The sequence below is a fragment of the Ischnura elegans genome (genome assembly GCF_921293095.1).
Source record: "Ischnura elegans chromosome 13 unlocalized genomic scaffold, ioIscEleg1.1 SUPER_13_unloc_3, whole genome shotgun sequence".
NCBI classification, from domain to species: domain Eukaryota; kingdom Metazoa; phylum Arthropoda; class Insecta; order Odonata; family Coenagrionidae; genus Ischnura; species Ischnura elegans.
The window spans coordinates 5,587,811-5,614,551 of NW_025791659.1; the positions used below are offsets into that span (position 1 = coordinate 5,587,811).

The window sequence follows — 26,741 nt, forward strand, 5'->3', positions numbered from 1 at the left end:
ACGTAATATTACGTCCATGGCATGCAAAGTGTTAATAATTCCACAGGATTCAGCTACAAATTAGTTGAGCGTGTTGATGGAGATGATGTCACCTGAGATAGACGTAGCAGTTATCATTAGAGCGCGGAAAAAATGTTTTTCGACTTTTTGTAAAAGTGGGACTTTTTTGGTTTTAAGTACAAATCTTCACCAATCTCATCAAATAAAACCGTTTTTAATGACTTTCTTAGAGACTTTTTGGGACTTTTTATTGAAAATACCTGCCTAAGTTAATATTTGGATGCTGTGACCACACTTGTTCATTTTTGTTTCGGGAAAACTTGTTTTTTATGCAGTGCATACTACATGGAGCAGATACTTACCGTAAAATGTAAGCTACCAACAATTGGTAATGCGGAATTTTATTAATAGCTCCGGAAGCTGCAATGAATTTTTTCGATTACTCCACCGTTCATGAAATAAACCCATGCAGTGCTTCAACTCGAAGGTGGTTTGGATATGTGAGGGTAGAGCTCACCACGTACTTATCCAATTGCATGTTAAATTCACATATTGTTTCTTTCCCTGGGCCACCTCTCCCTTTGTTTTGCTATGGGAGTCCAAAGACTTCACAAAGGGACATTATGAACCAACCTATTTGAACCCGGGTGGTCTGCTGACAAGGGACAGCACTACACTGTATGTTTTCCCTATTTCAAAAGATCATCTAAGAAAGTGTTATTCAGGATTAAAAAAAATATTTTGTAAATTATGGTGATCTCCTGTGTTAAAAGTCCATAAAATAACACGTAAACCCAATAATCCGCATCTCTACCCTCTTTTCTCCATCAATTCAGTTAAATCCAGCCACTTTCTCATGGAAAAGACTCAGACTTTTAAAGAGACCTTTTTTTAAATATTGACGACTTTTTAGGCGACTTTTTTTGAAAAGTTGGAGACTTTATTTCCGCGCTCTAGTTATCATCCACACATGTCAGCAATCCTAAGATTGGTTTGACGCAGCTCTCAACTTATAAATGTAATATATTTCATTCGAGGTCTTCCTTTTCTGTTCTTGCCATCCACTTTTTCCTCAAAGATTGTCTTCATCAATCTATCATGACTCAAGTTATGGCCTATAAGGCTGTTCCATCTTCTTAATAAGGTTTTCATGAGGCTTCTCTTCTGTCCTACTCTTCTTAAGACTTCCTCATTACTAACTCGGTCATCCGTTTTATCCTAATCCCCTTCTATATCATCAGTGGTCAACAATCCTAAGATTAGTGTGACGCAGCTCCCAACTCAATTCTCCTATCACCTATAAACTTTTAACACCCATGTATTTCTTTCACATCCTTCTAAACCTGTTCCATATATTTTGTTCGAGTTCTTCCTTTCTTATTCGTGCCATCCACTTGCACTCGAAGATTGTCTTCATCATGCCATTACATCTCATGATATACAGTGGAACTTGGTTAGTACGTTCCTCCTTAGTACGTTTTCCTCCTTAGTACGGCGATTTTCCTCGGTCCCGGTACCATCCGAACAAAATACAGGTAAAAGAATTTGGTTAGTACGTTTGAAAAAATTGCGCTTTCCTGGTTAGTATGCTCAATTGCTTGCCGTGACGCAACCCGCAATTCGTTCTCTAGTGTCTTCTTAAGGGTCGCAAACGTCTGAATTCATGATTTAATTTATTATTATTAGCCATTAACATTCTTCCATTCATTCCACATCTCTTTCTTCTACCGTAATTTATCCAAATGCATTTCTAAATTCTTGTGACGTGATGAAAAATAAAATGCGGCCATTTTTTGGGAATGTCTGACTATGAAAAACTACAGCCAATAAGAAGCCCCAATTTTCCCCACCCCGAGCTCCTCACCTTCTGTTGCCTTTGGAGCCTGGGAGTGCCCACTGCTGCGCACAAAGTTCGTGAGTGGGCAATTGTTGCTATTGCACGAGTTATCATGATGAAGAAATGAGTCTTAACGGTATTAGACAATTCCCACATTATCTAAAACAGTACTGCTCCATAAACTCGACGTCGTGCGTATTTACTTGACTACTGTTGCGGGAGCAGACGATCCTCTGGATCTCCACGCGAAGCTTAGCTTAAAAATACTTGATCTCGGGAACGAAAGCAGACGACATTAGACAAATTTTGAAAGTAAATTTCAACTGTTTAATATAAAATTTTCTTGTAATTACGTCGTAATCTAATAATCTTGCGTGCCATCAGTTGATATATCGATCGATTTTACAATCGAAATGGTATCGTTCCAGAAGCGAATGTCTACGGCTGTTGCCGTAATTTGAAAGTCAATATAATTTTGCCCAATTTTTATGATGTTTAAAAAACCAGTTGACTTACTCCGGGTTGTTGTTATATTCTCAGAGTACGCTGTGAGAAAGAAAAATGACTTGTCTGAGCTTCACTCGTCCTCGTTCTGTAAATATATATATAGGATAAATCACGGGAGATAGACGCCGTAATCATGAAATCCTCTCCGGGATGTCTATGAAAAATTGCGATTTTTATTCACATGGTATTGTTTTTCATGGTAGCGCTCATTTTCTTAATTTTAAATGTGAAAAGAGTTCAGGAAGGCGATCCTATGAGAACTACTGATAGTAATTGTAATTATGACGACTTTTTCACTGATTGCAATAACCCCGACTGCTATTATTTACTTTCCTCGTTAGTACGTTTTCCTGGTTAGTACGTTCATTTTTCGTGGTCCCTTCAGAAACGTACTAAACAAGTTCCACTGTATTTGCCGATAAGATTTTTCCATCTTCTTATCAAGGTTTTCATGAGACTTCTCTTCTCTTCTACTTTTCCTAGGACTTCCTCATTACTAACTCTGTCGATCCATTTGTTCATCATCATCTTCTATTTTCATCACTGGTTGCATCTAGGATCGCTTTGACGCAGCTCTCCATTCAATTCTCCCATCAGCAAATCTTTACAAATCTACGTATTTCTTCTCTTACCCATCCTTCTCCTGTTCTCCATCCTGTTCCATATATTTTGCCCGAGGTCTTCCTTTTCCGTTCTTGCATTCCACTTGTCCCTCGAGGATTGTCTTCATCACGCCATCATGTCTGAAGATGTATTGCCTATAAGGTTGTTCCGTCTTCTCACCATTGTTTTAATGAAGTTTCTCATCTCTCCGATCTCAGTTATTTTTTTTCGGCTCCGGGTACGTTGCAAGCTATATAAGCCCATCACAATCGTGAGTTAACACGTTGCGTATACGGATGGCGAGAATTCTCGTCATTTTTTTCCCGAACATTCCGGACGGATGATGAAGATTCTCGTCATTCAGGCGCGTCAACCTAAACAATTTTAAAGCATACAATACGTATTCGTTAGTACATTTTCAGCTGTTGTTCGTTATTCATAATGAATTGATGCACCATAACGTTTGATTGGATAAAGTTACATTCTAAACATTAGCTTCTTTTTAACCATGTTTAAACCAAAGAGCATTACGCCCTAATGGGCACATATTTCCAACCTCGGCGTTCCTAGGAATTGAAATACCCCGGTACGCAACGTGTTAACTCAAGATTGTGATGCAGTGTTGCATTCTGCAGGATAGCTACTCTCCTCGATGCCTTGTATACGTTTATCAACTAACGAACAAGGTCTCGGAGCGCATCTTCATATGTTGAGAGCTTGCACATAATTTAATCGTGTATATTATAAAGTTGACTCTGAAGATTATCGGTTCGGGAGTTTAAAGAGACAAGAAATTTTTACAAAGTATGTTTTTTTCTTTGGAAGATTCCTAAAACAAATGTTTATACGAACTTCGTTATTGCGAACCTCTGGTTTTTCAGTCCCGGGAACATCATAATAACGAGAGTCTTCTGTATAAGGCATTTTAAAAAAACCCCATGAAAATTAATTACTTTTATTAAGATACATCTACATCTACATAATACCCCGCAAGCCGCCTAAAAGGCGTGTGGCAGGGGGTGTTAGGATACCAGCTATATACACACAAAAAATGAAGTGCTCTAACAAAGTTGGGACTAGCGTTTATTAAAGTCCTTTATGGTTCGGGGGAAAAACGAATTCCCACATCTATCCGTTCGGCAAAACATCTCTCTTAATTTATCGCTTCGATCAGACCTGGAAATATAGTGTGGCTCTAATATTATGTTCTCTGTGTCGCTCTTAAAGATATCCATTCTCAATTGTTGGAGCAATCTAAGCCTAGCGCGCAGCCTCCGAGTCACAAGCGGCTCCCATCCTAATTCGCTTAACATCTGGGTAACGGTGTCTGTACACCCGTAACAGTTTTTGACGAACCACGTAGCCTTCCTTTGTATTTTGTTCAGTTCATGTATTACCGTATATGTCTGAATATAGTCCCCCTTTTTTTTCCAAAAATGCCCGTGATAAAAGTTAAGGGGGGAACTACATTCAAACCCATTTTTAAAATTTTTTCCCTAAACTCAACCCTCAAAATTAGGGGGGGGGACTATATTCGGAGGAATACGGTAATTCTTTCTGCACCGGATCCCATACGCATATTCAAGGTGCGATACGTGGTCTCCCCTTGTAAGTTACTCCCGCTACTATCAATTAATAGCGCAGTTGTGTTTTTTTGTTTAGGCTTACGCACTTACTGAATTCAATTCATCCTTTTTTCCAGGCGGTGAAGACGTTCAAGGCTGAGTTGGAGGAGGATCCCATAGTGAGGGCGCATCTCGACACGCTATACGACACAATGCTGGAGCAGAACCTGTGTCGCATCATCGAACCATACTCAAGGGTGCAGGTGAGTGCTACTCGCTCAGGCCCCTACACTCAAGGGTGCGGAAGCGAGACTTCTTTTTTTTTCAAAACTTATATTCCCCACCCATATTCCTAGTCGACCCTCTAATTATATACAGTGGAACCTCGTTAAAGCGAGTACGGGCTATAGCGACACCCCCGCTATTACGAGAGATAGCCAATGCACCATCAATTGACCCTATAATAAGCGTGTTAAAAAATTCGTTTTTACGAGACCCTTTCGTAGTTGGCTCTCGCCATAGCGAGGGTTTCACCGCCGGAAGACTTTCATCAAGACTCCTTAACCTCTGTAATTGCTAGCAATCTGTCAGAAATGAAGTTAATGGAGTGCTCAGTCTCAAATTTATGTGGTAAACTGTCGTTCAATAAATATAATGATTGACGAAACAGTGCTTTGCATGATTTTTATTCAGTGTGGCGCTTATAAATTGTTTGAATAGTTAGTCGTTATTTGAGTAAGGAAATTTAGTGATGCAAAAAAACATCGCCTTTCGCCTGGATTTATGCTTACGTTTATCGGATAGATGTTTATCTGTCGCCGCACCACTCCTGTTCCTGTATATCTGTTCGCAACAGGTATATTGGCTATTATTTGCTTTACCTCCGGTAAAGCGACAATTCGCTATAGCGAGTGTTTATTAGTGCACCGTGGGGTGTCGTTATATTGAGGTTGCACTGTACGCAATCTGTTATTCGGATCTATGAACTGAAAAACCGACTTTGGCACCCTTCGAAACCTATGGTTTGACACCTTGGTTGTCATGATGGCTCGACGTTTAACTCTATGACCCCCATTGTGACCCATGGAGGTCAAAAGTCAACAATATGGATCTATGAACTGCCTAACTGACTTTGGCACCCATTAAAACCTATGGTTTGACACGGTTGGTTACTCAAGGGTGCAGGTCAGTGCTACTAGCTCACGCCCCCACAGTACAGGGTGCGGCGGAAGCGTGGCTTCTTTTTTTTTTTCAAAACTTACATTCCCCACCCATATTCCTAGTCGACCCTCTAATTACAGTAAAACCTCTATGAAGTGAACCTCTATTTACATCATAAACCTCCATACTTCATACCACCCCTATGGTCCCGTCAGATTTACATGTAAATTTATAGGCAAAGCTCTTTGTAGTGAACCTCTTTATCTCGTAAAACCTCCACTTTTCATACCAAGGAGATACCCCCAAGACGGCCTAACTACCACCGCAAATCGTACCGAGACAACTAGGGACCATCAATGCAGCTGCGATCACGTACGTGGAATGACATTTTCAGCAATAAATGTTTCACGTTTAGTTTTTTTCTAATAAACCTTTAATATGCCGTAATTTTCACGTTAATCATTAGTTGTGGCCATTTTGTTCCAAATGAGAGCATACCTAACAGTAAATAAGAACAAAGGTATCTAACTATCCTGATCATTTTAAATGACTGTTGAATTAAGAGCAGTGGCGGCTGGTGGTAATTTATCTAGGGTGTGCATTAGAGCAGATATACGATGATTTAATTATATTATGTTAATCCTAATCCATGAGCGTCAATTTCATCGTAATAGAATACATAGCAAGCAAAACATATCACTGGTACACTCTACCCTTAAAATTGCATGAACCGAAATAATATTAGCATGTATGAAAATAATTATTCTCAACACAAGTTTACAAGTGACAGTAGTTGAAATTCATTCTCTTTTCCTTACACCCTATGTGGAAGTAGTGTAGAAAACGGCTATACAGATGGCTCTGTAGACGGACTAGGATCCTGGGCGCAGGTAGTGTAGGTGGCGGCTACACCACTACACTACCTGCTAGTCAGTCACCAAAAACATGCGCGTGCGCATTCGCATGGTTATGAGTCTGCTCCCATCGCCCCTTTGAAAAGCACATACCCCCCCCACTTACCTCGTCCCGCCAGAGCACTCTCAAGCGATCGCACAGACCGAAAATGCACCCGGCATGATGCCACGGGATCGCACACTTGTAGAGCGGTGAATTCGAAAAGGAGATAGCTGTAGCGTTCGAAGGCTCATGTTTCTTGCATATGCAGACAGTACTTTTGTCCTTCGCGTTGCAAAGGAATAGTTTTCTTTTATAATTTATTCATCTTTGGGTGTGCACTTGCTAACATGCGTATACGCACGCGCCGCCACTGATTAAGAGAGATCTCATAATTTTCTCTCAAATCGTAGTAAAAATCATGTGATAGCACACGCTTTCTGTAATTATTATGTATATAGGTAATAAATATATGTTCACTAATCCATGCATGTTTGTTTAACCACTAATCTGGGTGTTTAATTTTCCCATGTCCAACCTACGGTGGGTATTTAATTTTACACTGAACTTTAAGTTTTATTTTTGCAGTAAGAAGATTAAGCACAAACATTTCATTATTTTTTTCACTATAGTATTAATATTTTCAGTATTCGTTTGAAATGTTGAACATTTCTGGATTAAAAATTAATTTTAATGATAAACATTAATTGTTTAAAAAAGCTACAAAGGGTAACTCCAGAATTATTCGTACAAGTGATGAACACATTCGCATAGAATGAATATTAACAATTTTTGTAAACATAGTGGTAGCAGAATTTTTAGAAAAATGTCAACAAGTAAATTACAATGTTCGAAAATTTTTCATATCAAGGGGCAATGTAGACAACCACACCTTACACATATTTTTTTTACTCTTTCCTCTTCTATGGTAAAATTTTTTCAATGATTACAATACTTCATCTCTACTCAAAAAACACTTCACACTTTACATTAATATCAAATAAACGCTGAAAAATGAAAATGTTTGAAGTATAAACGAAGAAAAATGAATTTATAAATAAATGGTGCGGTAAATCATGACCATTGCTTCAAATTAGCTCCACACCTATTTTTATAGTGCATCTGTCTTACAAAAGAACATTTATTTAAAAATTCAATGAATATATATTTTTAGAAATCATTTTGAACATGATATAATCTGGAGCATGGAGCAGGGCACAAGCCAACAGAACAATCTGGACAACAATATTTTGTTTCCTTCCTTTTCCCCTCTTTGAAGCACACAACACATCTTTTTGTGGGGCACTTTTTGGTTGTTGGGGGAACAGCATCAGGAAAATGTCTCTCGGTAATGCGAGAAGGCTTAGGGGATTTATTAGGGGATGGGAATTAGCCGTACTTGGCAACCCGTAGTGAGAAAAAACAATCGGCAACCCACTCCCCCGACCTCCGGCTCCCCTCCTCCTACCAACTGACACAGATACCTATAGATAAGAATTTAAATTCTCAACTCTTCAGAATCCCTTGAAAAAGCAACCAGCATCAGGCGGGAAACGTTGGGGCCACCCAAAGAATTGACGCGGCGACATAGCCCAAATGTTTTTAATCATAATGACAGGCACCCGCGAAAGTTTTAACGAAGAATTAATTGTGTCATTTAAACAGTGTAAGCACAGTTTAAATGAATTAACCCCTAGTAATATGTCAAAATTGTAACCCTTATACTGCCACCGGGCCGATATATCTGCCCTCGCGGGTTGAGCGAAAATTGCCAGGGGCCGATGTGAATTGATACACGTTGTCTTGAAGTATTTGAATTCCGTCACAATCTCCTGGCAGTTGTCGCAGATTGTTGAGGGTAAACCATCCGCCGTGGTCACCTGGGCATTTAAAATGAAAAAAACATTTAAAAAAAACAGATGACTATTGATGTGTGAGTAGTACTTTTTGTTCTCGAGTCAAGTATCGAGTTGAAAACTACTTGAATGAAGCTTAAACGACGTTTTTCCACATAAAATATTTATTAGATCACTACCATGGTTTCAACGCATGTAAAAAGATGTAAAGAGGTTCACTTCATGGAGGTTTTACTATAACTGTCGTATTCTCTTCTCTCCGTCGAATGCCGACCAGGTTGTATAAAAATATTTATTTATTATAGTATTCTACCGATTAAGATAGGTTTCCATGGAATACTAAAGAAGTAATCTAGGTGCCTCCCTTTCCTTCCTGCACTGCCTTCTTCAATTCACTGTAAGGCCTACTCCCTTTCAATCTATCTAAAAATACTATTCTTTTCCTTCCCCTCCCTCGTTTCCCTAACATTCTTCCCTCTATAACACTGTTTTCAACATCCCCTCACCGCTAAGTACTCCCTCCATCCATACCTTCTGTCTCCTCCGTATTTCATCTTAAAGTTGCTTCTCCTCACCCACCATGTCCAGCACTTCGTTTATCCTCCCAACATTCTACCCTCTGACACCGTCTTCAACATCCCCTCCCTGCTAAGTACTCCCTCCATCCATACCTTCTTTCTCCTCCGTATCTCATCTAAAAGCTGCCTCTCATCTAGAAGCTGCCTCTCCTCACCCACCGTGTCCAGCACTTTGTCGTTCCTTTTCCTCTCTGCCCACTTCACCTTCTCCATTCTTCTCCATACCCAAGTCCTTGAGTTGAGTATCTAGTTGAAAACTACTTGAATGAAGATTAAACTACGTTTTTCCACGTAAAATATTTATTAGATCACTGCCATGGTTTCAACGCATGTAAAGAGGTTCACTTCATAGAGGTTTTACTATAACTGTCGTATTCTCTTCTCTCCGTCGAATGCCGACCAGGTTGACTACATATCGCAGTCCATTCGGCTGCCCGTCGCCCAGGTGGAGATGAAGCTGTCACAGATGATCTTGGACCGCAAATTCCACGGCATCCTGGATCAGGGCGACGGCGTGCTGGTCGTATTTGAAGAGACCCCCGTCGACAAGACGTACGAGAAAGCCCTCGAGACGATTCACAACATGGGAAAGGTGGTCGACACACTCTATCAGAAGGCGAAGAAGTTGTCTTAAAGGGAAGTCGTGGAGGGTTTTGCATCGAAGACTCCATTTGACAAGAAGTTCCACCTCCAATCCTCAATGTTGTAGGCGTATTTTTTTAATTTCTGAAGGAAATGATAAGAGTTTTTTTATAAATGAAAGTGTGAACGTATATTATATATAATAATAATAATATAATTGTAGGTTGTTGATGGTTCTCTTTAAAAAAAAAAAAACCTTCTGCATTTTCTCTATAACTTATCTATTCTGGATGATGATATTTTTTTTTTGTGGAAATTAAACCCAAACGTTAACCTAATGTCTGGTTGCTTTTTTTTTTTTGATCGAAATTTTTCAGCACTCTTACGCAAAGTTGATCTACGCCCGAGGTACGGTCGGAAAGAATTTGGTCTCCCCGCGAACCGCAAATTTGTGGGAGGTAACGGACATTTTTTTTTTCATAGTTGGTGCAATCTGTGGAGACATTTCAGCCTTTTTCAAAGTTGATGCGATGAATTCTCTTCTCCAAGCATTTCTTATTAACTTCCACCAGTCAAGGTGCAAGATGGTTTCCCTACTCTCTGTAAACTCGTACGAGGAAGTTGTGCGAGTATTTTTTTGTAGTTTGTGCTATTTGAAAACAGTTAAGCCTTTTCAAAGTTAAAAGTAAAAATTTTCCGAATTTGAGCCGGCTTTGAAGTTTAAATATTAATCTCTTCTCGAGGAATGATTAATCCCAGTAAATTTGACATTATTATTTTCAGTTCAAAGAAAAAGTATTAGTGGAACTTCATTATTACTTCGGACGACGTTGAATTTAACAACAATAACATTTATTCTTTTTGGTGCCGAAAATTACAGGAGGACTGTCCTGAATAAGGATGTTATTGTTTGCTGAAACTAACCAACTTATGGAATTGATTTTTCATTTTTTAAAATAAATCTAAAAGGACTGGAGGTCTTTTCTTTCTTGGCTCATTGTGAAATACTGTGGTTAATGAATCTTGGGAACGTTGAGATAACCAAATTTAACGACTTTCTTTCGCTTCTTTCATGATCTTTAATGGTATCAAAACAGGTATGCCTTAAATAAGCAATTCAGGAGTTAAGTTTCAAAGTTAAGTGAAAATAGTATGGTTTTCCTACTTTCCGAGAATTCGTACGAGGAAGTTGTAAAGCTTTTGTGGCAGCCTTGGATAACAATCAAGCCTGATTAAATCTTGTTCGATTTCTCTTCCTTATTCTTGTCCTTGCTACCTTCCCGTTATGTGATTAGACGTGGAGCTTGTGACTTTCTTGAAGGATAATAATGTTTCTCGTAGCCAATTTGGTTACATAAAACAGTTCTTAATGGAATAGATTCGTACGTTATATTTCAGGGAAGAAAAGGGCATTTTGTGGCTAATTTCTCCGGACCATCTAATTTAGAATAATTTTTCCTGTATTGTTTAACAAAATTGTTACGCTTATCAGTCATGATATACACTACTATGCGTGGATTTTCATCAAGTTCAGAATTAAAATATTGAGACTTTTGTCATACATTTCCACCTTATCGAGCGAAACACTAGAATCTGTCTTGGTGATCATCCGTACGCGTAGGAGTTCTAGCCTATCTGAGGAAAATATACATTGGTATTCCCCTCGCGAAAATTTTTTGTTTAGGACACAAATTCAGTGGAGGAAATGGTGTTGTAATGTTGTGCAAGGTGTACCAATAGAAGAATTCGGCTTTTTTGAATTTTGCACTGTCACTTTTTATCCTCATTAACTCAAGAGCCGGTCGCCAATTTAAAAGCCCCATCGAAAAATCCAGCCGTTTTTACGAAAGTCGTACATTTTTTAACACATAAGCATCAAAACTAATATTTATAACCATGTGTACTCCATTGAAAAATCAACTTTGCTCGTGTTAATGAATGAGTTGATTAAAATTTATTTCTAATTTTTAAATATATAATTTAACAATAGAAACCTACTGTTTTTTTTTCAAAAATAAAAAGTTGCAACAAATTATGTACAAAATTAAATGCATTATAATTTTTTATTACTTTCAATATCAACAATTTGAACCGAGGAAATAATACAAAAGCATTGTTCCAAGCAAATCATTCAAAACCCTGGATGACAAAAAGGGTCACTGCACCCTCAACAAACGGTTCTTTCCGCAAAAGAATTTTATCACAGAGTGGGCTAAGATAAGGGTGCCGGTAGCTACAGAGGAATTTTCATCCTCAAGACATAAAGCTTAACTCTTTTTTTCCATCGAGCAGTTGATTTTTGAAGTAACAGAACCACTTAGTAGTAAACTGGAAAAGTACCACGGGCGAAATATTACAGCGTCTCGCATACAAAGTCAATTAAATAAAGAGATGTAATATATTAGGTGCATGGCTATCTTCAGGAAGATTAACGGGACGCAATATTATGTCCATGGCACACAAAGTGTTAAGTATTTCCATTTCGACCACGTCCCAAATGGCTGTTTTTTTCTGATAGCATAATTTTTCACGTTTCTCCTATAGTTTTTCAATGTTCTCTGAATTCAACACGTAGATCAGTCCCTAGCGGACACGTTTAAATTTTTTTTCTAATTTTCACACGCTTTTTGAAATTTCGGTACCACTACAATCGAACCTCAAACACGCAAATTCTATCCTCGTCGCATTGAATTCACTTATTCCTGCATCTATCCTTTGAGGAATTGCTTAAGTAAGATAATTCTCAGCACGAAACTGTATTACACTGTCTTGCGAGTCTGTCATTGACTACACTGCATTGTTGACATTGACACAGTCATTTATTACGTTCTTCAATGAGAGATTGTTCAATTCTACTTCTGGGCTTCTAGTTATCATCGTATTTGTGAAATAAGGCGATAATTAGAAATTATAAAAAAATTTCCTAATTTTTAGCTAGCCTTGAAGTTTATATATTAATCTTATCTCGAGAAATCATTAATCTCAGCAAATTTGACATAATTATTTTCAATTCAAAGAAAGAGTACTTGTGGAACTTTATTATTACTTCGTACGACTTTGAATTTAACAACAATAACATTAATTCTTTTTGGTCCTGAAAATTAAGAGAGGTCTGTCCTAAATAAGGCTGTTATTGTCTGCTGAAACTAACCAACTTACGGAATTGATTTTTCATTTTTAAAAATAAATCTACAAAGACTGGAGGCCTTTTCTTAGTTGGCTCATTGTGAAATACTGTGGTTAATGAATCTTGGGAACATGGAGATAACCTAATTTAACGACTCTCTTTCGTTTCCTTCGTGATCTTTAATGGTATCAAAACATGTATGCCTTAAATAAGCAATTCAGGAGTTAAGATTGGCTTGGAATGCCAGGGTGCGCGTGATTGCTTGAAGAAATGCATGGTATGATCTATTTTGCGCGAGATCGCGGTTGATGTGACTGCGGACGATTTGATTTTAGATGAGTGGGATGTGTACATGGTATTGAGTGATTGACGATTTCATCAGTATTAAGATTTGTAACGAAAGAGGCAGGATTGCATAATGAAAGTGGCTTTGAAATCTCAATGGAAATCTCAGTTGAAATGGTTCACGTTTTAACAGCTGCTGGTCATTCAAACTTCAAAGAATGTTAAAAATATACAATTGCAAAGTTGTTGTTGTTATATTTATCGTACATTTTGCGACATTTTCCGTCACTATTCAGTGAATTTTATTCGTGAATGTTAAATGGACCATTCGCTGCAGAGTGTGGTAATATCACCGACAATCCGACATTAATCAGTTCATTGGCTTAACTTTGTTATTCAAGTACTGGGAAATATATGTAAAATCGATTCACCTGATTGAATTCATTCAAAATTTATTGTTATATGAAAATTATTCTGCATTACAACCATAGATTTTGACACCAAACACATTGCGATTACAGCAGACTGTAATCTTCAATATTAACTCTCGATGAATTACCTCGTTTGCACAGATATTATAGTTAATACCGATCTTATTTAAATTGATTTTTACAGGCTCGTCAAATTGGTTTCATTCTTGTGACCAATTTGATTGTCAGAATATTGCTCCTCAGTAGACAGTGTGACTTCCTGTATTCTCATAATGGGTCGAACGTTTTTAGTTAGTATCCTATTATTTTAATGAATTTTGTAGGTTTCATGTAACATTTCAGTTTGTTTTCAACTGCTAAAGACTTGTTATTTGAGAAGTAGAGCAATCACTGGAATGAGTGGTCAAACCTTTGCTTCTCAATTTTTCAGCTATCTTGAGATCTCCCTATGCCATATTTCTCTGATTGATTTAACTGCTGTCTGATCTCTTGTCTATGCATATTGTCCGGCCAATAGGAAGCATTGAATCCAGTGCGCTTATCGCTAAAATGGGGCATATTTTCTCCGTGTTAAGCTCATAAGAATGATCTCTTTTTAATGTGAATTCTCGAACAATTCATAGGTAAATGATCGTTCCCCTGTTGGGAATTCAGTTCTCTTGAAACCTAATGTACCAACTGTTCTTCATAACCTTCCCTTAGCATACTGTTTACCCGTGAATTAATGTCGAGAAATCTTCATTGATCCTAGCCAGTGTGCGACCTGCCTCTTGTAACAATTATTCTGGCCGAAGAACCTCGACAGAGAGACAAAAAGGTGTTGAACGAAAACTTTGATCAACTTCTCGTCTGTGACATTTGCAGAAGGAATCTTGTGTTAATTTTTTCATGTTTTGGGTTTTTCTGTAAATAAAGGCAAACAAATTTGGTAACAAAATCGTGTGTTTTTATTCCTTCGTTCGTTTGAATTTCGTTGTGTCACCTTTTCCCAGTCGTTAACCCCTCAAGTGCGGCGGCCATTTAATTAACACGTTGCGTACCGGGATATTTCAACTCCTAGGAACACTGAGGTTGGAAATATGTGCCTATTAGGGCGTAATGCCTTTGGTTTAAACATGGTTAAAAAGCTAATGTTTAGAATATGACTTTACCCAATGAAACGTTATGATGCATCTATTCATTACGAATAACGAACAACAACTGAAAACGTACTAACGAATACGTATTGTACGCTTTAAAATTGTTTAGGTTGACGCGCCTAAGTAACGAGAATCTTCGTCATCCGTCCGGAATGTTCGGGAAAAAAATGACGAGAATTCTCGCCATCCGTACGCAACGTGTTAAATCCCATCCCTGGGGCCGGATGAGATTTAAATGTCTTCGCCATTTTGGCATACTATCATTCAGGGGTGCCAACTTACAAAAAGTATAGGGGGGGGGGGCAAACTGGGGACCTTGCCCCGGTAAATTTAATAAGTAGTGGATTTTAAGTTTTTTAAGCATTTTAGAAGAGTCATATGATCAACATTAGAACCCTGATCACTCAAATCTCGATATCTGGACACACTGGGGAAAATCGACAAGCCTGACACATTTTTTCCTCATACCCATTACTCAATATCTCGTGAAAAAAGCCCCTAGAAGCAGCATAATTATGTCATCACTTATGCAGGGATGCCGACTTACAATACATAATTGGGGGGGGGGGCCCAAACCGGGTATCTTGCCCCAGAAAATTTTATAAGTATTGAGTTTTAAGTTTATCAAGCAATTTAGATAATCTCGATATCTGGACACTCCGGGGAAAATCGACAAGCCTGACACATTTTTTCCTCACATCTGTAACGAATTTTTGGGGGGCCCAGGCCCCCTCAGGCCCCATGGAGTTGGCGCCACTGCTGTCATTCAATAATTTATAACTTTCACAACATACAATAAGTATCGTTGAAAGTTTTTGTAAACTTGTGTAATATCATCATCATCTTGTGGTGTTCTGCCCGTCGGCAAGTCCCCTGTGCCAATGCTGTCTCCATTCTATCCTGTCTCCAGCCATCTCCTTGAAGTCTCAATATCTTCCAATTTTTACGTTGTCGATAAACTTCAGCCTTCCCCTTCTTCTGACCCCTTACACCGATTCCTCCAAATAAACTTTCAAAATTCCATTCCCTGTCATCAAATGTCCCAGCCAGTTACCCTTCCTTAGATTTATTTTGTCCACCAACTTTCTTTTCTCATCTATCCTATTCAACACTTGCTAATCTAAGGTCGGAAAGTTTCCTTCGCTTGATAAGGTATTAATAATCCTTATTTAAGCCAAGCGCTACCAGCTAGCAGGGTACTCTGCTACCTGCTAGCAGCCTTCATCGTAGCGTCGCGCATACCCTCGCCCCAAGGTCATCTCACACGGCAACAGTGGGAACCAGAATGATTTCACACAGGGTTTTTCCGGCATTCATACTTATCCGTTGCGTTTTCACTCACGTGAAATTTTTCTCTTTTCATTTAATCACAAAAAATATATATCGTCATTTAAAAATCTAAAAGCGTGAAATGCGTACTCCAGGAGTAATAATCTTTCGATTAAGGCAATAAAAAAATAATAGGAAACCACCCTATTGTCGGATGCATTCAGGCCCGGCCTGAGACCCAGATTAGCGAGTCCTTAGGTCTACTCGTAGGCAATAAAGACCCGACCCTTCCACTCATTTATGATCATCCTCACTGCAGGACTCCGTTGCGAGATGGTTACATTGTCAAATTATTTTTTTCAATGAAATATTTTGTGCATACCACATTTTTTTATACTTTGAAATGAATTCTTCATTTTGTTCTGTGCGTATGAAATTTTTAAGCTAAATTTTAGTGTTAAAAATAACAGACTTCCAGACTTACAGCCTCATTACCTTGTATTTATTAACTTTGTTGTTATTAATGCTAGAAACCTGTTTAAAATTCCACAATGCTGAAGAAAAAGTTAGTAATTCTTTTAGGAGAGTAAATTATTGAAAATCAAATACAATTTTTGGTTGAAAAAAAACACTGTTAACGCAGTAAGAGTACTGTCGATTCGTGCTATGATAGGGCAAGAGGGTGAAGTCCATTGGCCGGGGTAAGGGATGGGCACCCCTTGTTTGAAAGTTGATTGTAGGAAACTACCCTATTATTGAAACATGCTTAAACCTTGCATACACTTTTTATGTTTGATGCGATTTAAACCTTTTGTAAGTATGTTGGAAAGAAGGCTTCCGCGGAGTGGTGACGATGATTGGCTGCTTTCAGGATCTCTCCCGCTTCTGTTCATCTCAGGCGACGACATGTTTCGCAAACGTTGCAGTTTCCTTATTCAGGTCTGAAGTGTAGGATGCGGTTGGTGATTTCCTTATATACCTTTCCTTCGGCCAGTGGGCCGGTTCGTATTGGTGCGCTTTCTTGTTTTCACTGAAAACTCGTTTCCAACAGCTGGGCAGTGTGTAGCCATCTGCTCTATTTAAATCATTTGGGTTTTTCTTTATTTCAATGACTTCTCTGTCAGGGGCGCAATTATGAATTAAGGCTTGAGATGGTTCAGGACCTGAACCTGGACCTGTCAGAGCGAAGCAGTTCCATTCCTGCTGGAGTGGAGTTCTCGCAAGAAATGCTCCGCTCCGGAGTGGAGCACCTAGGTCCCATTGTCGTCGCTCCACTCCGGAGCGGAGCAGCAGGAATTGAACTGCTCCGCTCCGACAATGGAGCCGGAGTATAGCGGAGCGGAGGAGCGCTCCAGGTCCCTGGTTCAGGTGCAACTTATACTGGGGTGTGTGGGGGTATGGAATACCCACCAGGATAAGCAGTAGGTGCGAGATTAATAAATTGAGGAATGTTAAGATAAATGGTTCAAAATGGTGAGTTTTACGGCTTTCTGAGGGATATTCTATTGATCCTTACACAATTCTATTAGTAATATCAATCCAATTAAGTGAAATGGATTAAACTTAAAAATTTCTTTGAGCTTGGAGGTATTTTATCCCCCAAAACACCCCCCTCGCTGCGCCACTGTTCTCTGATGAGTCTCGGATAATAGTGTACTGCCTGTTTTTAATGGCTCTCTGGTGCTCTTGAAGGCGGAATCTAAGAGCTCTAGATGTGCCACTGCCTTACGTGGCTGGAACCACGGAAAACACCATGAGAATACTCAGGAGACACGATGTGGTGACCAGATATGCCTCCGTCACCAAGACAGCGGATTTACTCAGCAATAGCAAAGACAAACTGCCCGAAAGCATCCACGAAGCATATGAGGTGAAGTATGGTTGCGGCCAGGCATACATCGGCAAAACGTGTAGAACTCATAGATGACTTTTTATTTTTTATGTGATTTAATCCCTTGGTAATCATGTCTGCTGTCATTTCCTCAGTGGTGACAATTTCTACACTTACATTACCATTTTCTCTTTGTTCTCTGTTTATCTTGTGAGACAACATAATCAGGAAACTGTATCTTTCTACTTACCCTTTGTGGATATCTAGGACTTTTATCAGTTTCTTTAACATCAGATTCAGCGTCAATCTTCTTTGAATATGTATTTTCACAATCCATTGGAATTTGAAAGGCAGTCGCAGCCATTTTCAATGTGAGAATCCAATAGCATTTGAACATCAACACAGCTTTCACCGGTAAATTTGTTTTCTAAGAAGACAATGTCTCTAGCATAGACTATACTTTCATATAATGAAGTAAGATCCCTAAATTTATAAGCTTTCTTATTCTCACTAAATCCTGCGAATATATGTAAAGTACTTTGCTTTTATTATCCCACTTCTTGCATTCCTCTTGGGAAAATGTGCAAAAGATCGGCAGGGCGGTAGCTTCGCGAAGCGCGCCCTCGAACCCCGCGCTTCAGCTAGCTACCATAAAATACATAGGGAATTCCCATAGGGCCATGGGAATTCCTATGAACCGCCGTGAACCAAGTGGCGCGTGTCGCTAATCTTTTGTTCTATCCCATCAGTCTTTCTTGACACGGCTAGCGATTGAGTGGTAAACAAGAAAAGTGTTGACTATTTTTGTTGTTTTGCGTAATTATTTTCTTTAATGAGGTCGGGAATGCTGCGTAAATTATTTGAAGCCTTCAATTATTGTATTCTTAACAAAGTAGTGGGCATGAGTGACAAATTTCGTGACTAAACATATATGTTTCGGAGTGAACTATCGATCGCGTTAACTAGTTGATTTCATTTAATGGAGAAGAAAAATGTTGCTTTCAATCATTTTATATCACGTGAAATCTTATTTTGCATGAAGTCATTACTAGTGAGAAGAAAAACCCCGAAAACAGTGATTATTATTGATGTTGCGAGAGACTGTTGTAGTGACGGTACAAATTGATGCGTTGAAATCATTACCAATGCCAATGTATCCACTGCACAGAGATGGATGTCTTATTTTTGCAAGTGTTCATACATTTATGATTAACTTTACCGTGCATTATTAGCAACGATCTTTGTTGTGAAGTGATTGTGTGAAGAGAGTTTAAAGTTACATAGATGCAGACCGTAGAGAGGTGGATATATTATTGTGTTATAATGCAATGTAAGGTGTTTCATGATAGTTATTAATAAATTTTTTGCTCTTCCAATGAATAAATGTGTTCATGATATCATTCTGCTTTCATTTGTGTGTCTTTGGCCGTATATACGAATTTAATTTCAGTGCCGGTAGTTAAGTTGGTGTATTTGTTTTGAATTTTGAGAAAGTGTAGCCATGGATATTCCAGAAGCCCACGGAGGAAGTCATCACAAAAACAATAATATAATATGGCTTTAATATTGGGAGAAGGAACTACGTTTAATAGGTTGTTTTTTCACAATGATGGTCAAGTTCTAATGAATCGCCCTCGCTTGCAATAGTGCAAGCTTGGCGGTTGGCATATAACACTTGTTCATAAAACCATTTAAATATTAATTTAGCCGTCGTGAGAACGGCACGACAGTAGAGTTTTGTGTATATATCGATTGAAGCATATTGTGAGCCTAAAATGATTGCTTAGGCCAATCTGGGTGAAATGACGTAACTTTCAAACATAATTTTCTCCACCTTCCCATTAACTTTGTTGAAGATATTCCCGAAATAATATACACTTATCGTATGCACATGTTATTGCGATATTCTCTCGCAGTGCAAGAAGGAACAATCTCTGCACAGAAACAGTTGGTCATCAAAATTTTTGCATCAAACAGGCATAAGCATAAGGAGCGCTGAGTGTAAAGTTCTCGGGAATTAGAACGACAATGTGATAGCATTGGTTTAATGTGTTGGTAGTTTATTAACATTTTCTCTTCATTATATTTACATGGCCTACATGATTATCAATCGTGACATAAACTGCTGCATCGATCGAAACTATTGAATTGATATAAAAGCCGCTTAGCCAAATATAATTATTTCTACGTATTTCTATTATTATGAAAGCTGAAGGCACTCAGCATTTCGTAATTTACAAAGCACATTAATTTCAACTAGAAGAAAAAGTCAGCCGAGAACGACTACATTATGATTTTCCCGCAGGTTACGAAATGAAACGAGCGATTTCATTGGTTCTAAGAGTAAAATCTGAGTTCGCACGAAATATTTCTCATACCCCATATCCGGTCTGAGAAAGCTACCAGAAATTCTCGGTCTGAGAAAGCTACTCCCTGTTAGAGAATAAGGTTGGTAGCCAATTCTGGTAGCTAGTTCGAAGCTACCACGACGGGAGCTTCGAGTTAGAGAATAGACCCCCTGATTTCCAATATGCGTAGAAAAGTCGATTTTAGGTGTTCATCAAGTATTTTCAATGCATATTTAAGCATGTCGCAAATTCTGCGAAAATTGACTGGATTGGCGAGTTTTCTCGAAGCATTCAGTCATTTTTTTAATCAGAAATTATAGTCATAATTACGTTCACCGTTAGCGTAAAGGGATAATTCACGGTTTATTTCGAATACCATTTGAGTAAGTGAAATTATTTTTGCCGCTTTTCCGCTGTTCATTGACTGTGCTGCCATCACGTCAGTCACGGTGATTAATCGAACTTTATGAGAAGAGAAGCGGTGATAGCGGGACTGCCATGTTCAAAAGTTATTTGTATTTGTTGTGGCGATGTGTGAAAAATTTATTTGTTCCTCAGAAACAGAAACTTTGCCCGTAGTCAACCTTAGCAATTTGTGGATCCGATTAATTCTTCTATGACAAATGTGCTAGAATTACCGGCGATGACTAATCCCATACCTACTTTACTTGATAAGCAGTCTGGACCATGAAAAACTGCTGGTGATGCGATTTCATTGTCAGTTGATGACAGACTTCGTGACAGCGTTGCTGGCTAGTACTGTTGGGCGTGTCTCTGTAAGTATTTCTCTTATCCTTTGAGGGTGACTTCAAAATCTTCACTTTGTTCATATATTGTGTCCTTCATTAATTCCTGTTTTGCATTTGAAAGGTGTTTTAATGGTAATGACAGCGGGAAGAACATGTATTTTATATTGGTATTTTTGTTGAAGATCAACGTAAAGGAATATGCATTATGTAATATTTTTGTTTGTAAGATGAGGAAGATATGGCAACTAATTTGTTACCGAAGTTTGCAGTTGATTTATATACTTATCTCGAGTAGTTTTGAGTTGACAGAACTTCGAATGAAAGGTGTGTACATTTTAAAAATTACTTTCAAAATTTACATCGCCGCATTGTAAAATGTTTTCTGTGTCATATTTTCTGCATTACTTCGTGATATCTGTTGCATATTTGGATATCCAGAAAGCAATCTTTTCCAATCTATTTAGGTTTTTTAGTAATCAATAAAATGATAAAAATAAAGAGGAGTAGATCGTACCAACATCTTGTTGTGCCTTGATATCTGTCTTGCCAGAGATTGCTACTTTTAGTATGAATTAATGAAGTCGGTGATTAAACGCTCTAAATAAATGGACACAAATACTGCAGTAATGACAAAATGTTTTTCCACAATTTCTATACTCGGGGATCAATGTATCATCCACTTTCGTTGCTTTCAAGTTAATTGTTTGGTTTCGTTTCTTATGGTGAAAGTGTTGTTATAATGCGTCAGCATCCATTTTAGGTTGGAATTTTTGCTAAAATAAGAATGCAGATTACATATGATTGAGGTATATGATCCAGTTCCTTGAATCGAACTGAAGTTTTGAAGAACTGAACTACTGATCAGTACCCTTTGATACCTAAGCTTTATATTAATAATAATAATAACATAACTTTATTCCATTTACATTCAAATATATTACATTAGAAAACACTTAAATAATTGTGGAATATATAGGTACCCCTTATTGAATAGTTATGGGGCTACCATCTTACACTTTTTGCACAGGTCTGGTGCTAACATATCATGAGAAGTAAATTTATTTCTTTGCATTCAGTTATTTGTTATCTTACCGATTGCATTCACTATTATAATATGATATTTCAAATATTTACACAAGGATAACTATCTTTCTTATATAAATGCATAATTAAATACATAGAATATACGTAATATACCTTTTATTATAAACTTTTTACGCCACCTTTCTTAGTAGAAACTCTACTTCCGCATACCTCATAAGCCATCTTTTTACAGCGGATGCAAATCCCCATCTTTTTTCTGAGTTTGCCTCATTACTTGGCAACATACTAAATAATTTAGGCCCTAAGTATTTGTATGACTGTCGATTTCAGTCGTCGGCATAGGTATATCAAAGTTTCTCCAAGATCTGATGTCATAAGTTTGCAAGGAAAAGAGTAGTCTAGATTATTCTTATCCGAGTAACGTTGACCATTGACCCACGGTTGAGGAAGTGTAGGCATATTTGGCTCAGTATGGATGAATATGTCCACCTGGTCCAACAGAGACGTGAGCCATCAGCCCAACGAAACTATTAACGGGCCAATCCCGAAAAAGCACGCATTTTCTACAGGTGAAATTAAAAAAAAATTAATTTTTGTATATATAAGAACCGAAATTGTTTAGTTGAAGTTTGTCGATAATACAATCTAATGATTGAGGAGATTGAGGACTTACGTAAGGGAAGGAGTTCCTAGGAAGGGTACACGAAGGATTTTTCTATCCTTCCCTTACCCTTAATGGTGGGTAGAGGAAGGGTACACGGATGGTAAGGGAAGGAGTTCCTAGGAAGGGTACACGAAGGATTTTTCTATCCTTCCCTTCCCCTAATGGTGGGTAGAGGAAGGGTACACGGATGGTAAGGGAAGGAGTTCCAAGGAAGGGTACACGAAGGATATTCCTACCCTTCCCTCACCCTTAACGGTGTGTAGAGGAAGGGTAGACTGATGGTAAGGGAAGGAGTTCCTAGGAAGGGTAGACGAAGGATTATTCGTACCCTTCCCTTACCCTTAATGGTGGGTAGGGCATGGGTTGTGCAAGGGTAACTATACCCGCCATGATGGGTACTACCTTTCCTCTACCCTTCCTTTACCCACCATGGGTGAGTTTATTTTTATCAGGTTCATTATAGCGATATACACACTTTTTTAAATTATCACTTCTGTGTTGTTTTCGGACATGATATGTATATAAGTCCACGGGCACAGCAGAAGAGGAATATTGTGTTTCGACTCAAGGGAAAAAGTTTGTTTTATTTGCCATTGGAGACTCTGTTACTAGTCATACAAAAAAATCTGTGCTGTGGCTGTACTAAAGCTGCACTGTAACTGTGAGAAAAGGACTGTACTGTAACTCTACTTAGACTGCACTTGAATTGAAACATCACAGTACAGCTATAGCACGGCCACAGTGCAGTTGCCATAGCACAGTCACAGTGGAGTTGTCATAGCACAGTCACAGTACAGTTGCCTTAGCACTATGACTATGATACATTATGACTATAGTCATAGGGTATCATCATGTCCATTACCATCTGTCATGTCATCATGGACTCCTAAGTTCACGAACATTATGTCCATGGACATGACGTCCACAGACATGGCGATTTCCTCTAAATTAATTTATAGTTGGGACTTACAATAAGTTAGGGCACCCCTTACAACATTGAACTTGCATCTTATAGCTGTAAAAGACATCTCAATTGTAATTAGATAAAAAGATTTTACTTCTACTAATTTTTACTTGTCAACGGACATGACTGATGATCTTAGTTCTTTCAAAAAACTGAACTAAAATTTTTCTTCCAGCGTTCAAACATTCGTAAACCAAGTGTAAACTCAAACAACACATTATAGCTGACAATATTTTTCTCTACACACTGGTTGTTCAGGGCTGCCAACTTCTCCTATGAATAACTCCCACTTTTTCCTGTGTCCACGGACATTGCTTTTTTTCGTTGGGACAATTTTTTTATTTTTAATAAATGTTATGAAATAAAAGCAACCCAAAAAGGCTGTTTTGGATTGTTTATAATGTTGTAACTTGTTTAATAATAGATTTCATGATAAATTATTTAGTAAGGTTTATAATGCAAAAAACACCTTGAAAATCTTTGTGGAACTGTCCACGGGCATGACGAATCATATTGTCTGTGGGGATTAAATTTGGATAGTATAATTTTTTTTTTACTAATTTGTCACTTAACTGTTAGTAAAAGGGTACATAAAATAATAACCCAGTTTAGCTTTGATTTGACAGTTTTGGTTTTTTATGGCAGTCCATCGACATAATTTTGTACGATTATGGGAGAATGACCCAAATATCTTCGGCCCAATGGGAATTCTTCACAATGGCCCGATGACTGGGAATCCCTCTGCTCTACGATTTCTTTATCTTCCCTCATACGGAAATTCAAATGCCATTACAAGATGACGAAGTAATCATCATCTCTATGTAGTGAACACCTTTTACTTCATAAACCTCCATACTTCATACCAGCCCTATGGTCCCGTCAGATTTACATATAAATTTATGGGCAAACCTCTTTGTAGTAAACCTCTTTATATCGTAAAACCTCCACTTATCATATCAAGGAGACACCCCCAAGACTGCAACTACCTCCGCAAATCGTACCGAGACAACTAGAGACCGTTAATGCAGCCATGATTACCTATATCGAATGACATTTTCAGCGATAAATGTTTCACGCTTATCTTTTTCTTGTACACCTTTAATATGCTGTAATTTTCACGTAAACCATTAGTTATGGCCATTTTGTTCCATAAGAGAGCATGCCTAACAGTAAATAATAAAATAGGTATCCTACTATCCCAACCATTTTAAGTGACTGTTGAATTTAGAGACTCTTTACTCATTCTTCACGTCTTGAATCATAGTAAAAATCACACGATAATGCTCGCTTTCTGTTTATATTAATTAATAAATACATCTTCACTAATGCGTGCATAGTTATGATATACATAATATCTGCATCTGCTTAAAGTTTTAAATTGAATTGGAGAGGCAGATACTTTGTGGAGATTCGTCATGATAAACATACATTTTGCAGTGGTTGTCTATCAAAAAACTTATCCCGAAATTTGTCAACGTACGAATGAATTCTTCATCCGGATTGGCCAGGGTTAGTCAGAGCAGTTAAACATGTCAACTCTGTTAAAATTAAAAAGTTTTTACTTGGAAAAGTGAAAAGTATTATTCTTGATTTTTAAAATACTAATAACTTACATTTATTAAAGTGTACCGGGACTAGCCACGGTGATAACTTTTTACGGAGTCACCCGCAATGCACAAATAGTGCGAAAAATCCGCAGAGGAAAAATCATTCGCCTTGACCTGGATTCGAACCCGGATCCCTCACGCTTTTCCCTCACCCCTCCCACGCTTTTCTCCCACCCATCCCTCACGGATTTTTCGCACTATTTGTGCATTGCGGGTGACTCCGTAAAAAGTTATCACCGTGGCTAGTCCCGGTACACTTTAATAAGTCCAGAGCGAACACCTCTTGTGTTCAAAGTTCGGGCTTTGCTCTCCGGCTGTGGCGCCATGCGCACGACCTGGACTGCTAGTCGCATCATATGCTCAGCAGTCCATACCACCTTGTCCGGTATAGTCCACAAATTTCCACAGGGGAGAATGACGCTTCGGTAGCTTAACTGGCTAAAGCACTCGGCCGGAAATCGAGGGATCCGGGTTCGAATCCCGGTCAAGGCGAATGATTTTTCCTCTGTGGATTTTTCGCAATAACTTACATGTGTAATAATGACAGTTTTGGAGCCCTTTCCCACTTGGCGATGTTTTTATTCGAGTGCTGACTAGCGAATGACCAATGACCGGTTTCCTTGAGTTTGACTTAGATGATTGAGGCTCAGTAATACGCAAAGCAAAAGGAACGTAAAGAGAATGGGACCATGTTAAAAATCTGGACTATTTTTTGAGTTTATTTTATTACTGAGGGGGGGCATGTGCTCCTCCCCTCCCCTAAATCTGCCTATAGACTGGCTCAACGAAAAAACAATTCTATTTTGATGATGGATTTTATAAAGAGTTATTTAGCAAAGGTTGTTAATACAATGAACACCTCTTCGAAAATCTATGCAGGACTGTCCACGGACATGAATAATAATAATAGATTTATTGGTCGTTAAGTAAATAATTTACACTTGACCTCGTCAGTTCACTGTTACATACATATAATTACAATTTGCAACTTAAATAAAGGACAGGATTATTTAGAAAACCATATCTGCTTCCTGAGTAAAAAACTCATTCAAGGAGTACAGTGCTTTAGATGCTAGCCAGGAAAGTACAACAGATTTAAATTTAGTACTGTTGCTTCGTCTTGCAGACGCAGGTAAGTGATTGAAGAGCTTAATGCCCATGTTTGAAAAGGAATTTTGTGTTATATTTAGTCTCATTTGACCTGCAAATAGGTGATTGTTTCTTCAAGTGTCGTGGTCATGTATGTCGGATCTAATTGTGAAAGACTGGAGATTGTCTTTCGTATGTACAAGTACTCTATACACACAGACTGTAGACAGTCAGTATATTCAGTTTCCTGAATAATGTACTACAATGTTCAGTACAGGGAGAATGAGTTATTATTCTTATGGCTTCTTTCTGTAACAGAAAAACAGATTTTGTAGCTGGGGCATTACCCCAGATCTCTAGCCCATAACTCAAGTGACTGTTGAAAAGAGCATAGTAAATGGACTTGAGATGTTCTGAGGGGATTAGAAAGCTTAGCTTCCTCAATACGTACAGTGATTTTGAATCATAGTATGTGGACATTAAATTTAGGGAATATATTTTTTTCTTTACATATTTGTCACTAAAATTAGTAGAAAAGTACACAAGATGATATGCCAATTTAGTTTTGATTTAATAGTTTTTTCATGGCATTCCATGGACATAATATTGTA

At 38.2% G+C, this 26,741-nt stretch overlaps 2 protein-coding genes across 2 annotated transcripts in view; both read left to right on the plus strand.

The window, feature by feature from the left end:
- LOC124172827 (26S proteasome non-ATPase regulatory subunit 11) overlaps nt 1-11,407 on the plus strand; it is a 48,773-nt gene extending 37,366 nt beyond the window's left edge. Inside the window, exons 8-9 of the mRNA XM_046552320.1 lie at nt 4,650-4,775; nt 9,405-11,407. Coding sequence (XP_046408276.1) covers nt 4,650-4,775; nt 9,405-9,635 — 357 coding nt within the window. The 3' untranslated portion in view covers nt 9,636-11,407. The remainder of the gene's footprint in view (nt 1-4,649; nt 4,776-9,404) is intronic.
- A 9,096-nt stretch (nt 11,408-20,503) lies between these two features.
- Nucleotides 20,504-26,741, plus strand: part of LOC124172919 — a 30,448-nt gene continuing 24,210 nt past the window's right edge. Inside the window, exon 1 of the mRNA XM_046552436.1 lies at nt 20,504-20,789. The gene's annotated coding sequence lies outside the window, so the exon portion shown is untranslated. The remainder of the gene's footprint in view (nt 20,790-26,741) is intronic.